This window comes from Larimichthys crocea, chromosome XXIV, assembly GCF_000972845.2.
Source record: "Larimichthys crocea isolate SSNF chromosome XXIV, L_crocea_2.0, whole genome shotgun sequence".
Taxonomy (NCBI): Eukaryota; Metazoa; Chordata; class Actinopteri; family Sciaenidae; genus Larimichthys; species Larimichthys crocea.
The window spans coordinates 15,330,370-15,345,339 of NC_040034.1; the positions used below are offsets into that span (position 1 = coordinate 15,330,370).

The 14,970-nt window shown below is 41.3% G+C and overlaps 3 protein-coding genes across 6 annotated transcripts; 1 reads left to right on the top strand and 2 right to left on the bottom strand.

Annotated features, from left to right (window-relative positions):
* Nucleotides 1-422: 422 nt before the first annotated feature.
* On the bottom strand, nucleotides 423-3,067 carry zpcx (zona pellucida protein C). The gene is made up of 9 exons (XM_010731295.3): nucleotides 2,601-3,067; nucleotides 2,404-2,516; nucleotides 2,277-2,329; nucleotides 2,032-2,203; nucleotides 1,856-1,961; nucleotides 1,679-1,764; nucleotides 1,523-1,608; nucleotides 565-1,435; nucleotides 423-490 (listed from the first exon to the last, which is right to left on the bottom strand). Exons 1-9 carry the CDS (start codon nucleotides 3,018-3,020, stop codon nucleotides 469-471), a joined length of 1,929 nt encoding a protein of 642 aa, XP_010729597.3. The 5' UTR covers nucleotides 3,021-3,067; the 3' UTR covers nucleotides 423-468.
* Nucleotides 3,068-4,792: 1,725 nt separating this feature from the next.
* Nucleotides 4,793-9,721, top strand: tmem54a (transmembrane protein 54a). Its single transcript, XM_010731297.3, has 6 exons — nucleotides 4,793-4,986; nucleotides 6,170-6,366; nucleotides 6,520-6,579; nucleotides 6,903-7,100; nucleotides 7,209-7,346; nucleotides 8,584-9,721. The coding sequence occupies exons 1-6, from the start codon at nucleotides 4,974-4,976 to the stop codon at nucleotides 8,722-8,724; spliced, it is 747 nt and encodes a 248-aa protein (XP_010729599.3). The 5' UTR covers nucleotides 4,793-4,973; the 3' UTR covers nucleotides 8,725-9,721.
* Nucleotides 9,360-13,990, bottom strand: LOC104919311 (probable histone deacetylase 1-B). 4 transcript variants are annotated; one of them, XM_010731298.3, is made up of 14 exons: nucleotides 13,838-13,990; nucleotides 13,026-13,138; nucleotides 12,811-12,928; nucleotides 12,441-12,515; nucleotides 12,161-12,299; nucleotides 11,768-11,909; nucleotides 11,593-11,685; nucleotides 11,386-11,494; nucleotides 11,161-11,301; nucleotides 10,867-10,975; nucleotides 10,575-10,705; nucleotides 10,334-10,486; nucleotides 10,114-10,165; nucleotides 9,360-10,020 (listed from the first exon to the last, which is right to left on the bottom strand). In XM_010731298.3, the coding sequence occupies exons 1-14, from the start codon at nucleotides 13,887-13,889 to the stop codon at nucleotides 9,993-9,995; spliced, it is 1,455 nt and encodes a 484-aa protein (XP_010729600.1). In that variant the 5' UTR covers nucleotides 13,890-13,990; the 3' UTR covers nucleotides 9,360-9,992. The 4 variants fall into 4 exon arrangements, with proteins under 4 accessions (XP_010729600.1, XP_027130926.1, XP_027130928.1 ...); XM_027275125.1 differs by having other exon boundaries at nucleotides 10,316-10,486; XM_027275127.1 differs by lacking the exon at nucleotides 13,838-13,990 and adding an exon at nucleotides 13,560-13,711 and having other exon boundaries at nucleotides 10,316-10,486.
* Between the last annotated feature and the right edge of the window lie 980 nt (nucleotides 13,991-14,970).

Consider the following 14,970-nt stretch of genomic DNA (forward strand, 5'->3'; position numbering starts at 1 on the left):
GGGGGTAGATTTATCATCTCCAGTTGTTAGTAGTGCCAGGAGAGGGTTCTCTCTAAATAGCTGGACTTTTGATTTGTTTTTTTAAAGAGGTAGAGAGGGCATGACATGACCACAGCTTATCTTATGAGTTGGGCAGAACGTTGAGTTAAGAAAGGCCTGAATTTTCTTATGTTGTGAAGTGCAAAGTGACATGACCAGGCAACATGATTAGAATGTTAGTTTATCATCAGTCAAGCGTCTCGCTACCCTGGTGGGCGTGAGACATAGGGAGTCAATTTTGTTGTTTGTCATGGTGTATATAGTAGGTTTCGCTGACCAGCAGTTCGGTGAGAGGTTCAGCTGGAGGTGGTGTACCGTCATTCATGTAGAGATGTCAGAGGCATTCAGAGACCAAGGGGTTGTCAGAAGAATTTAAGAAAGCCTAGATTGCTCAATAAGTTTATTTAGTGCAGTATTCTTAAGTTGCAATTATTCTGCTTTGTCCATCCTCCTAAGGAGAGAAGAAAACAGTTAGTCATATTCACATGCATAAACATACCGACATTACAGAAAAGAAAAAATTACCTCAATAAATCAAGGAAAGTAGAGCACAGCCTTTTTCTTTTAGTTCCATCCATCCCAAGTCTTTTCATCCTGCCTTCTCCATCTTGTTGCCTCACCACTTCTTCCTCATAACTCAGTGTCTGTGACCCATCACTGCTTTTGGAGAACTCAAGTTTTGAGCGAATTACTGGTCGATCATTTGTTCCTTCTTGGGGTGTCACAGCTGCATCTGCCTGACTTTGAACCAGCTGATCTCTCACTTTGTTAAAATCATTCTGGTCTAGGATGCTCACGGTCATCTCATCTGGCAGAGGGATGTCATCTTCCTCTGGAGCCTCTGTACCAGACAAGCCAAGTCTTCCTAGCCACATTTTTCTTTTGGGGTCCTCTATAACAGCTGCCTTTTCCAGTTGTGGTGGAATTATCCAGTTCAGTGTAAGGAAGTCCAAATTTTCATCTCCGATCTTGTTTGTCGGTGTATTCAGAAGAGACTCCTGATCTGTGGTTGAAGGTTGCAGCTCAGGAACGTCTTTTGAAACAGTGTTGCTTGCCTGTAACTGCACTGTCAACTCATCTTCAGACTCAGAAACAATATTGTTGTTCTGCTCAGCATCCTGCACCTGTCCAGGTAGCCAAAGGGTCAGCCTGGCAACTGGGTCCTGTCTTAGAACCACTACGCCGTTAGGGGAAGATGAAAGTTTGTTTCTTGATATAGAAGAACCAGAGGCAATCGCGTCCTCCGTCACTGGACCATTAGATGCATCAGACTGCATGGAGTCCAGAACAGGAGCGCTGGGGTTTTCTTGAGGTTCAGAGACCGAAGGCTCAGGACTCATCTCTACATCTTTGTCCACAATAACGAAGGGGCCAGTGCTGACGATGGCCTTGGCATCTGAAATTACATGTTTAGTAAGTCACTGTTGAATCAGAGACAAGGAACAGTCAGTTATTGCAATTTAGAAAACTAAAAAGCACTGACCTTCAAGAAGTTGTTTGATTGACAGGCCTTTGCACTTTGAGCTACAGCACTTGCACACCTCTGGTGTTGCACTCAGGTCCTCCCATCTAAGACACAAACATCCAAATAATCATCAAGTAATAAAGGTCACAAAATACAGTTGTGTATTACAAATACCTTGACTGGATCACATCATAGTTACAGGACTTTGAGCCAGAGGTGACACCCTGATCCGAGAGGAGGACATTACACTGGATGTACAGCTTCAAGGGAGGAAGAGTTCATAGGGTCATACAGCTGAGTAGCAGGATAAAGTTTTAAAGGAAAAAAAAAACAAAAAAAAAAACACCTCACCTCAGGAATGAGATAAGATGTGTTGAGAACAAAATTAACCACATCTGCTCTGTCAGAAGCCACAAATTTTACGACGGCATGAGGAGAACCCAACGGGACTGTGCACCTGCAGAGAGCATTGAGAGATTGTAACATCATGGATAAACATTACAGTCAGTTACTGACTTGCTGCTTACCCTTTATTCATAATGACTGCATGTCTGGGTTTAGTCTGAGGCTCAGGAGATGCAGAGACAAAACAGGACTGAATGAAAAGCTGCTGCTCAGGCCTGGTTTTGGCAGAAACCTGGAGGTTCACAACCTGCCCTCTTTTATAGACATTAGAATCTGCAGCTCTGGTCCAAGATGCTGTATGAAAAATAAGTGTGTCTACAAGTGAAACAACACAGACAAACTGTATTTGACTGATGCGATTACTCACGATTCATGGCTTTGATGTTAAAGGTTGGGACGAAGTTTGGATTAGCATATGACCTGAAAAGACATGCAGTCCTCTTTAGAAAGGTTTGTGACCACTTACAAGTGTTTCAGTAACTCAATAGATTCACCTCTTCGGGAAGCAGGAGATGTGCACTGAGGAAGGAGTTTGCCACCAGGTGGGTGAAGCTTTTTTGAAATTCAAGTGGAGAGAGTTGGTGAACGTCGCAAAGCCATTCTGCATCTGTAAGAAAGTCAGGTTTCAAAGTAAAAAAATTTTTTTTAAAAAGCTGGAAATTCTGTAACTAAAAGAATCTGGTCAACTCACCACACGTACAGTTCCACACTCATCTAAACTATAAGTGAAGACAAATTGGTTTGGTAGCTCGCTGTTGCTATAGCAGCCTTCACCCAACTGCATCTCTTTTCCAGTCAGTACGACACCACCGAATCTCTTATCCACCAGCAGTGTTAGCTTAGCTTCATCACAAAACACCTCAACTCTTGGAACGTTCATGATGGGAGGGAAATCAGCAAGCATGTGGAAATCAGGGCTCCGAGTTCGCCATGAGCTGAAGATGGTGTCATATGGAGCAAAACCAAAATTTCTTTTAAATGGTCGAGGCATCATGTTTCCAAAAAATCCTGGAAAATCCCTGGGGAATGTGGCATCTTGCTCGTTTATTACTGATTCAACAGCAATAAAATGTCCAAGAAAAAGGCAGAGAAATAGCTCTATTGTCCCCATGGCAAACCTCCAAGCGGACCAACAACTCTGATTACCCTCCTGTCCCAGGTGTATCGTTAATAAGGTGTAGTGGCAGGAGGGACCGGGTGTTGGCAATCAAGCTAACGAGGCTGACAGGCAATTCTGCAGGCAGTAAGGCTATTTTGTGTGTTTTATCGACAGACAGTTGGCATTTAGCAGCTATAATTAAACAATCATATGGAACTTGTTCAAGTTCATGTCTTTGTTAAACCCTGACAGCTGATTTCAATTGTATCATAAGTAAACAGCCCAATCTTTCCCATCTACTATAGCAGCATTATTCACCTGAAGATTATCTTAGTCACAGTGATGAAAAGTCTTAAAAATCTTCTACTTATACAGTGCCTATAAATGCCCAAGTCATACAATTGGTGTGACTTATGGTACTATAAATTTTAAAGCAGCATTGTGTAACCTTTCTGTTGATGCTACACTACGATCTCCCATTACGCTTTTATGACATAAAGGTCGCACACCTCCAACTATTTCACTGATTTAGGTGAAAATGTCTTCTGGTTTTCCCTATGACGCTGCTCTGCATCAGCTCTCTGTGATTTACAGAATTTCCTGGTGGAGAGTAAAGTAAACTGCTGTGAACTGTAGCTGCTGTTAGTTAATATTAGGTCAGTTTGTTAGCCAAGCTGCCCGGACTGTAAACTCACAGCACTGGGGGGAGTGTTAGTGTTTTTGTACCACAGACATTTTCGGCTAGCAGAGTTGGTGTCATGCCAGAAGTGGAGCCGGGTGAGCAGGCAATGTAATTGGGCTCAACATCCAGAGGTAAATAGACCGGCAAGGATGTTGATGGAGAATGCTAAGAAGACAAAAGTAGGAAGCGACCAAGTGAAATAAAAGACTGAAAGACAGAAAACAAACTGGACTTTTTGCTGTTGGACTAGTAAATAATATTAACTAGCTGCCATGTCTTGTGTTGTTACACTTGCTTGATGTTTGGCTGTTAGCAAAGTTGTTGACTCGCTCTTTTTTGATCACAAGTAATATAAACATAACAAATACATGCATACAGCTTTCCATATTTACTACAGTAGTATTGCAGTCTGCAACTCAGGATGCTAAATTGTGAAAATACCAATTTCTGAACCACAGCTTGTGTGGCCACAAGGAGGCATTACGTCGTCATGCTTAAATGCTAAAATGTTGTGTAACAGTAGTAAAAGTGGAGAAGAAGTGATAGAGCTAGTGAATTGCAATATAAGCTAATATTATCTACCACAAGCTAGTGGTCATACCATACCAAGTCAGGATGTAGCAGCAAAACCAGCAAGTGTGTTGATGTGAGGAACTGTGCTTTTCATGGGTATGAATTTACCTTTATATCTGTAAAAGAGAGGATGTGTAATTTCTGCTTTCAAAATGTACAGTGTTGCTTTAATGTATGAATTATTAATGTTCCTTAACTGGTGATCTAATAGTGACTTGACCAACAGGAAAAGATGACACACCCTGCACTAATTAAAGCTTTTAACCATCATGAGTCATGCATTATTTAAGTATATGTTTTATACCCTTCTTATAAAGTGTAGTTATTCAAAAGACTTAAGAATCAAGATGGGAATCTCTATGGACAGCAAAAGAAGTACTTATAAACAGGTTTATACATTTGGAAAGTAAAGCAGTCATCAACAGTGATTCAGCAAGGGGAAACAAAGGAACATCATTACTTTAAGCATGGATAGTCAGTCCAGCTGATGGATATAAAGTTGCATTTATTTCTAACAGATGTGTATGTCTTTGGTCTGTCGGGGCGGAGCCTCCGCACCGGTGGGCGGGAGGTGGTGTCTGTTTGTCCGCAGGTGAGCGGCAGTTACGGAAGTCAACGACCCACCGCAAACGGAGTGTCGAAAAGCTGTCAGAAATGACTTTAATACAACTTTTACACTAATATGATCTAAGGGGGACTTAAAATACACCATGGTGAATTTAGGTAAGTTGATATTAAGGCATGTTTTTTTTTATTTTTACAACAGTTACACGATATACAGGTGTGCTGCGTGCTAAAGTTTTAAGGCGTGGTCTGCAAGAGACGTAGCAAACATATTTTTTGCCTATATGTTTTCTTTTGACGGAGCTCAGTGTAAAATTGCCTTAGTGTTAATTTACATGAATGAAATTAAGCCGTACATACATGTGCTCTACTACCTTGTTTGTTGTTTAATCTAAATACAAGTCAAACTTTTTTTTGGTGCTGTTCTATAGGCGCCTATAGGATTCATGATTACTCATAGTATAGTATGGGCCCCACAGGGTATGTCATGTCATTATTATAAGTAAAAGTCTAACATCACCAAGCAGAATGAAAGAGACATGTTGCCCCTGTCCGATAAAATCTATAATTTGATAAGATTCACTACATGAATATGTGAATACTGTTATGTCATACTGTTTTTGTAGCAAACAATACTCTTAACAATATTATGACTAAAAACATGGTGAGTTTTGCCACAGCAGCCAGCTGCAGATTGAATGAGACTTGCTGATCACAGGTATCTATTTCTACCTCACCCCTCAGGCCAGGTAAATGTGGTGGTGAATGTTTAAACACCCCACCCAAAGGTTAGTCCTGTTAGGAGGGGCTTTATAGATGTGTGTGTGTGTTTGTGTGTGCGTGTGTGCTTCACCTTTGCTCAGAAGCATGAGCAACTTAATTCAACACACCCTCAGACCCTTTCTCTAGATTGTCGACATAGTTTTGCAGCATGCAGTGGATGAGGTTTTCACTCATCTTTGCAGGGGTCGAAGATAATTGTGGTAACAGCCTTATTCTCAAACGTTGTCACGGTGTGCTAACCACCAGCCCGCTTCGCTGACACCACAAGTGTGCGATGAAGTCAGTTCTCACACACACAAGTTCCCAGTGTGCTGTACTTGCAGCTCATTCTATAGTTCAGATCACATTTCATAAACTTTGAATTTCATCTTGTGTACTAGATTGATTCCTGTCAATTATTCACTCACACAGCTGGTATTTACATATTCGTACCAGGGATTAGAGTCGGACAAAATCAACAGTCATACACACAATGTAATGGATTATCTTGTATTTATTTTATGTAGGCAGAGGTCATGAATGCTTAAAGCTAAGTTAAGTTATCAAAATCCTCTTCTAGGAGTATGCTGTGCCAACCTCAAGGACAACAAAGCCCTGATGAAGATGGGGCTGGGGCTGGTGTTGGTGGGCCATGTCAACTTTCTTCTTGGTGCGCTGGTACACGGCGCTGTGCTCCGACACATCAACGTGCACGCTCAAGCCCGTACCATGGTGTACGCCATCGCTAATGTCATCGCCATTGTGGCAGGCTTGTTTGTAAGTGATAGGACGTGTGCAATAAGAAAAGAGTATGATCCTAAAATAGGTCTTGCTGAAAAAAAAAACTCCATATCTGATCATAATAATCCTTAAATAGCATCATTTGAGTATCATCTGTTCATCATCTTTTTCTCTTGTTGTGCCTTTTAGGGGATTAGTAGTGGAATAACAGCCATTGTCCTATCCAAAAACAAGAAAAACAGGATCCTGGTAAATACTGCTCCCCTCTCTTTAGCACTGCTTCTCCCTCCTCCATTCATTGCTCGTGATGTCTTTCATTTTCTGGTTCCTGTTAGAACTTGCCCTTTGTGTCTTCTTTAGTGTGTGTGTGTGTGTGTGTGTGTGTGTGTGGAGATACGGAAGATGTAGTAGAAATAGTTATCATCTTCTTGCACACACAATTTATTTAAACGTTTGAACGTAGACTCACCTGTGATTTCCCTGTTCTGACAATACTTCCCCTTTTATATCTACTTTTATGTCACATGCTAGATTAAAGGTTTTGACACATTCATGTCATGTTGTCCTCGCAGCAGTGGGTCTTGTTGGTCTTTGGCTTTGTGGCGGGCCTCCTGGCAATTGCCTCAGCCTTAGGCTTATCAGTTGCTATGGTGAAGGCCATTATTTACAAAGGAAAGAGCCTGCTAACGCACTGCGAGTCTTCTGAGAAGATCATTGACTCCTCTTCCAGCATCACATACGAATGCCCCTTTGACCCCACCCGGATTTATGTAAGTTGAAAATAAATATTCATCCATCAGCAGTTTGGATGGCGACTTGAATTGCTGCAGTAAAAGATGCGTTCAGAAATAATGTGCTGTTGTTTTGTTGTTGACCAGGGGACAACAATCATTCTGTGGGTGCCTCTCATCTTGATGTCCATAGTGGAAATGGTGTTTGCCTTCCGCTGCTTTGCTGCATGTACTTCATTCCTCTACCTGTGTCCGTGCAGGACGAGGCCAACCCTGGCCAGAAGGGTAAGATCACTGACGTGTGACAATGTTCATTATTTGTTTTTGTGTTTAGTGTTTGCAAGTGTTGATTGCTATGTCATCTGACTGACACGTCATAATTTCATTTCATGTCAGTCAATATGTAAACATGTTTTTAGCTTGAATGTAAATGGAGCAGTGATGTTTTCTAAACGGGGGAAAAAATAAGTGAATCTCTAAAACGTCCCAAAGCAGAACCGAAAACTCCATACAGGGACAAATTTTAACCTTGTGTATATACGGAAATCAGCACTTTCCTGTTTGATGTTGTTATTCAGAATGACATACTGTACTGTACAAAAGTTACATAATGTCTTTAGAACAGCACACAAATCATTTAACTATAAAGTAACACCTAACATCCATTTGCATCAGACATACAAAGTATTATTTTAAGACTAGACTTGGTAGTAGAAGCAAAGAAGCAAACAAAACAACATTAAATCAAGCCAAAGTTTTAACAGTAAACTGACCTGACTTTATTATATCTACAAATAGCAATGTGACTTTGAATTTAATACAGACAAATAGAAGCCAGTGGTGTAAACCTGCTGACAGGGCAATCCTGAACAGAGCAGCGTGTTAACTGTGCCCCTCGTCTCGTGGTGTCTGTGCGCGATCACATGGCACGATCTTGAAAGTGAAATCAAAGCTTTAAAGTGAAAAACATATTGTTTTTTTATAAACACCTTAGAAAAAAATCTAATGTGAAATAAAGTGTAATGTGTTAGCAACATTGAAATACAATAAAAAATTTCAAAATATGAAATCAAGTTTTTAATCTGAGAAACACATTACGATGTCTTACCTAGACTGACAGCTTTGTGGTCACATTTAACTGTTCAAATTATGTTGTATAAAATTTGGATTTGCTGTCTGATACAATGACATGAATTTTTTTAATTGCTGTTCAGCACCAGTGCAAAACTGTCATTTTCATTCTTGTGATAGTCGTCATAGCCAGTGAAATATGGCTCTCAAGAATGTTTTGACGGGTCTTTACCTGCATACGCATTAAGATGTCTAAAGGTTTCCCACACGAGTTCTGAGTGTCTCAGAGAAAACAGTTGTACCTGGGGGCTAAATTTACATTTTTATTCAATTGTTTTCTTTATTTAGCTTCCTGTAGAGATCGTAGGTGTGTAATATATGAAAGACAGCATGTATGCGCTTAACTGATTGGACCCATCTGGTCCAATTTCAATTCATATAAATGTTCCAGGTGCGTATCCAGAGAGAAGTTTATGAAATTCCATCATCGCCTCCAGCACAAGATCCAGAGGCCGATGGTACACCTGAGCCTGAAGAGCAGGACGAACTGCTGGATGGAGTCACGGCAGTGGAAACGGGTGAATGGCTCTGAGGCAGCTAAACCTAACGAGATAGGTTGCAAACTGTTGGGCCTGCACTGGATAAATCATCCATGAAGTTGTTGAATTGAGTGTGTCTGTTACGCCTTGAACGTCCAAAGAAATCTATGGGACTAAAACCAGCAGAGGCAATAACATTTAATTTCCTTCTGTATCAAAATGTGTTGTTTTTTTTCCTTTTAAAAATACTGTTGGTTTGAAATGTTCATGTTTTGCTGTTATGTCATGTACTTGTATTGGTATCTTGACATTAAATGTCTTTTTTTAAATGTTGTCAATCATTTCATTAGACCAGATGCAACATTTTATGTTAGAAAAACCTTAAAGAATATAGCTACATAACTTTTTTTAGGGCAGTTTTTATTGGTGTTGAAAATGTGGTCAACACACACCGGGGTCTGTCAGATTTAAATGACATTTCCAAGCTCTCTTGGGGAACACTTTTACTTATGTTTCAGAATACAAATATATATACACAACAAATTCATTCTGGCATTTGTCTTGCTTCCCATTTTACACTGAGTACTACTGGACACTAAAGTCCAAAATTTCAGTGGAATCTAAGACGCATACCGACTCAAACGTTTCGATATTGTGAGGCAGGAGTCCAGGAAATTTACCAAAGACGATGTCAATGTGTCAGTAAAGGGCACATAAGAAACTACATTCTAAAATATAAGACTGTAATGTACACTATGACATGTAAAAAAAAGGTATGCAGGTATGTACACAACCTTCTTAACCACTCTTGGTGACCTTAGCAGGCAAGACCAGTGACACAAATGTATTACAGAAAAGTATCTATTGTATAAACATGCTTCAAACTACATATTCAAAGACATGGGACTGAAAGACGAAACAGAGTAGCCAAAATATCTATGATTTAAATAAATTAAATCCATCAGATATATAAAAGCATACATGTACTAAGTCATTTTACAGAGTTGCTTCACACGGGAAAAGCAAATGTCATAGCGTAAAAAGATTTAAGATAAAAAAAAAGGAAAGCATACAAAACAATACTCCAAAACACTGATGGACTTTAGTCCATAAACAGCAAGGTTGAAAAGGTGTGCTAGAAAATCATGTTTAAGATCGCCCCCGTCCCATTGTGAGAGAGTGAGGATTCATTACAAAGGTAAAGTCCTTCATGGATCCACAGCAGCAGCCTGGAAAGATGATATATCCAAAACAAAAACAAAAATCTTGCATTAAGATCCGTCCTGATCAGTTGTATTGGCATCATTGGCTGCTGAGGACCTCAAGGTGTCTTGGACTCCTCTTTAGGCCTAAAAGACCCAGAGGAAGGAAAAGAATTTAACGCTCCGAACAAGCCACTTCCCGGACAACATGGTGATTAAATGTGTGCAATGCTTTCTCACTTTGAGGTGTCCATTTTCTCCTCCTCTGGTACTTTCTCTTCTTCCTTTACTTCTATAAAAGAAAAAAACAAATTCATAGCTATCATCATAACAGCCTCTGTTATGAGGATGACCTGTCTTAACTCATAAGACCTCTTTATGAATGACATGAGTAGGGTGAGGTGAAAATGGAAAAAACTAAAAATAAAAAATGAATAGATACCTTTTGTTTCCTCCTCACCTTTCTTCTCCTTTTCTTCTCCCTCCTTCTCTCCTTCGGTTTTGGCTCTCTTGACTTTCTTGAAGCTGGCTGCGTTTCTGCGGCCTCCTTCGCCTTCATCCTCTGAGTCAGAGAACTCCTCTTCACACGCTATCCTCTTGTCGTGAGCGCGGACTGAACGTCAACACAGGACGAGGTTGGATTAAAACACGGCACTCTTCTGCAAGTTTCTAGAGAAGTGCGAAATAAAATGGTAGCTCACTGGAGATGCGTTTGTTGGGGTCGTCTTCCTCCTCGTCTCCACTGTCCTCCTGCACAGCGTCTTCAGGGATGGCCTGCATCTGAACTCCCGGGGCGTGGGGCAGCATACGCAGGTTTTCAAACAAGCGTTGCCTAGAGGAGAGAATGCAGGTTTAACTCAACTTTCCAATTGCAATAAAAGAAATGTGAAAGCTGCTGCGACTACTGAATCAGGACTCAGATGATGCTGTGTTAGCTAGACATTGAACACATCCTCATGAATAAATAAATAAATGGGAGTTTCATGCACTCACTTGATCTTCTCCAGGTAGTCGTTGGTGTTCTGATTGGTCATGTTGGAGGGGCTGATGTGCAGCTTGAAGTCTGGTCCGAAGTACTCAAAGTAGTCGTTGTATGGGAGCTCTGTGGAGTTTTAGAGTCATTACTTCATCAATACGTAAACATAATATTGTTTGTACAGCGCTTCTACAACAGATTCAAAATGTTGCGCTTGCTACAAGAAGATTTGAGGGTTTACCACAAAGCGCACAGTTACTCAGTATACATTTATCTGAACTAATCATATTCAGTGCAGCACAAAGACTCACCATTGGGGATGGAGGTATCAAGAGCTACAGCAGTCTCATATGTCCAGCAGCGTGCCACATTACGGATGGTGTAGCCTCCTCCGCCCAGCATGAGCAGCGGCAGGTTGAAGCTCTTCATGTACTCCACACACTTGGCGTGACCTAAACACACCATGTTATTTTTTTTTTGTTTAACTTTATTTAACAGAGTTGTGCCATAAACAGAGTGCTGCTTCGTTAACCAACCTTTAATGGTGAGGTTAAAGCACCCGAGCCTGTCTCCTGACAGAGAATCTGCTCCACACTGCAGAACCACCGCACTGGGTTGGTACATCTCCATCACTTTGGCCATGATCTACACAAACGACAACATCCATGTTAAACCTGCTTCTGTGCAGCGGGGGACATCTCAACTAGCAAAGTATCACAGTCAACAAGTCTTTATGTACTTACAGGCTTGAATATGGCTTCATATGACTCATCGTCAATCCCATCCCTCAGCGGGTAATTCACAGCGTAGTATTTACCCTTCCCGGCACCGATGTCCTGAGGAGAACAAAGTAAATGTCAGCTCACTGTAACACTATGATGATATGACTTTTATCTGTCAAGAGGTTTCAAGGCTTACCCTCAGGTCGCCTGTGCCAGGGAAGTACTCTCCGTATTTATGGAAGGAAACCGTCATGACGCGGTCTGTGGTGTAGAAAGCTTCCTCGACACCGTCCCCATGGTGGATGTCTATATCGATGTACAGGACTCTCTGGTGGTATCTGGAAAAACGGGAAGTATATTTCAGTCCTAACACTTTTAATTTAGCCGATAAGAAAACTATTTTTGTCTTTAGAAGTATTCTAAAATTGTATTTATTTATATATATTTCTTTCTGAAAACAAACAGCCCACCTAGGAGAACTAGACCCTGAACTCATCATCAGTTCTCAAAAAAAGACCTTTAATCCACCATGCAGAGTATCATCCACAAGCATGTGCTTGAGTGACTTTAATAGGGCTTTTGTACTCACTTCAGTAACTCCAGAATAGCCAGTACGATGTCGTTGACGTAGCAAAACCCTGAGGCCTCGGACTTCTTGGCGTGGTGCAGGCCTCCAGCCCAGTTAATGGCGATGTCTGTCTGCTGTTTGTTCAACTTCACAGCGCCGGCTGGAGCGCAGTAAGGAGGCGAGAATTAACAGCCTGCTTTTACTGAACTTAACAGATTACTGGAGGCAATGATGTCGGCATGATTATTGTCCTGACACAGCGTGTCTGTCTGAGCAGTATTTAAAAAGAGAAACAACTTACCAACAGAGCCGCCTCCTGAGAGCTGGCAGAACTCAAATAAACCATCAAACACCGGACAGTCCTCTCCCACATTAACTGCAAAGTAAGGGCACACATAATAATTATGATACTGCTACACAGTTAGTTTTGATGAACACAAATAAGCCTCTTAACTCTGTTTCCATGGCGCCCTGGAGTTTAGTTTTTTAGTACTTTTGTCTTTTTTTCATCCAATTTGTGCAAAACTTAGACTTAAACCATGGAGATGACTGATTCGCCTTGTCTGTCTTCATGATACATCGATGACCTGGTCAACTCTACCTGTTGAGCCACCAGGGTGCCCCCATTTAGTGTTTTATTATACACCTTGTATACAATGAGCCGCACTTACATCGCTGCATTTGTTTGCTGTACTCTGACATGTTGTCCGGTCGGATTGAGCGCAGGAACTTGATGTAATCGTCGCTGTGATACTTGGTCATCTCCTCTCCGCTGGCTTTGTGCGGACGCTGAAACAGAGACGAGACAAGATTACTCACACATGAAAAGTTGATGTTGCAGTCCAGTAAGTTGACCAAGAAGGCACTTTTCTTTTTTTAAACATACATATATCTCCATCTTTCTGTAGAGGCCATAGTTGAGTAACAGGTTGTGAGTCATGCGGATTCGGTGTGGCTTCATGGGGTGACCCTGACCATAGTAGTAATTTCCAACATCACCTGAAATGCAAACAAATAAAAACACACTTTGGATTATTTGTTTATTTATTTACATGCAAGCTGAACAAATGCAAACATAAGTGCAAAACAGGTTTAAAAAAGTAGCAAAGCAACAACACCATCACGCAAAACTGTGCGTTATGATCCCGCAACCGGACTTCCCACTCCAAAAAAAAAAAAAATATTCAAAATCAAACCGCCTCGATGAAACTATGAGTTACAAACTCTCCACATGCACCTACGAGGTGGCGCTTTGCTGCTAACGTCGAACAAAACATTGATTCACGTCGAAACGTTTGGCATGTGAAGGCAGCACGAGCCATTTTAATGTTGACGTTAATTGCGGCGACAATGAAGTACCCACATCCCCTTTGTTAGCCGTCCGGCTAGTCACGTTCACTAATCTGGTTGAAGTGCTCACATCGGGCGGATAAACGACCCGAACAGCTTTTAAAAGGGCAGCCAGGTGTCTTAGAGACACCGGACAGGTGATATTAGGACGCGTGGAGCGCGCGGCGCTGTGTTTAGAGATGAAGACAGCCGCCTGCTCCTCGAGCTAGCAGGGTTAGCTAACGTGCCCGGTTTACAGCAGGAGGTGAAATAAAACTGCAGCCGCGCGCGGCCAACGCGGGAAAAAAAAAGGTGGATTTCATTCATCACCGCGTGCGCTGCCTAAAGTACAAGCACGCGAGCACTCACCGTCGTAGTAGTAGCAAACTTTTTTCTTTGTTCCTTGCGAAGTAAGCGCCATTTTGGTGCTCTTTGGCTGCTTTCACCGCACACACCGCAGGCAGGAGCGTCGAGAGGCGGATAGTTTGTATCACGTCTGATCAATGCGTGTCATGTCAGCTGCTGCCGACAGGGGGCGGCAGAGCGCCCCGCCCCCCCACCGTGTAGTCCATGTGTTATGAGGCTGATGGGAAATGTAGTTTTCCTTCACAGATGTCCAAAAACTGTGATAGATAGATAGATAGATAGATAGATAGATAGATAGATAGACTTTATTTATCCCAAGCTGGGAAATTATAGTGCAGCAGCAGCATTACACAAAGTGACAAGTGACAACAAAGAATAAAAATATACTATAAAGCAAAATATACATAATAAAATATCAAAAAACAATAGTAAATACGATAAAATAAGATATATTGTACAGAGGTATATACAGCAAGTTGGCAGTGTTGATATGTACAAAGTAGGGAGAAATGTGAAGTGACTGTAGATTGTAGATTATGACCTAGCTGTTGTTATACAGTGTAATGCATGTAGCAGGAAAGATTTCCTGTATCTGTCCCTTCGACAGCGGAGCTGTAGCAGCCTGTGGGAGAAGCTGCTCCGCTGTCTGTCCACTGTGTGGTGGAGAGGATGCTGCTCATTTTAGTAATCAGAATCAGAAATACTTTATTAATCCCTGCGGGGAAATAGTTTTTGTTCTCCCAAACGGTAAGTGAGATAATGAGTGATAGCACGAAAACAATAGCAAGAAAACAAAACTTTAACACTACACACCTATACGATATCCAATTTTACACTATATACACATGTATAAGTAACAGTAAAATTAAAAAACAAGTAACAGTGAACTATGCAATATGTAAATCTAAAACCTTATAGTCTTTGAGAGACTGTACAGAGAGAGAATAGACACTGATTGTATAAAGTGCAGTATGCATGCATGAGAAAATTGCACTTATTTATTGCACAAGCCAGTTCGATGGCTACTGGGCTTGACTTTGAGTGTCTGATATTTTGAGGGAGGAGTTGTAGAGGCTGATGCTCACAGAAAGGAAAGACTTCTTGTGTCTCTCTGTGGAGCATCTTGGTGCCAGCAG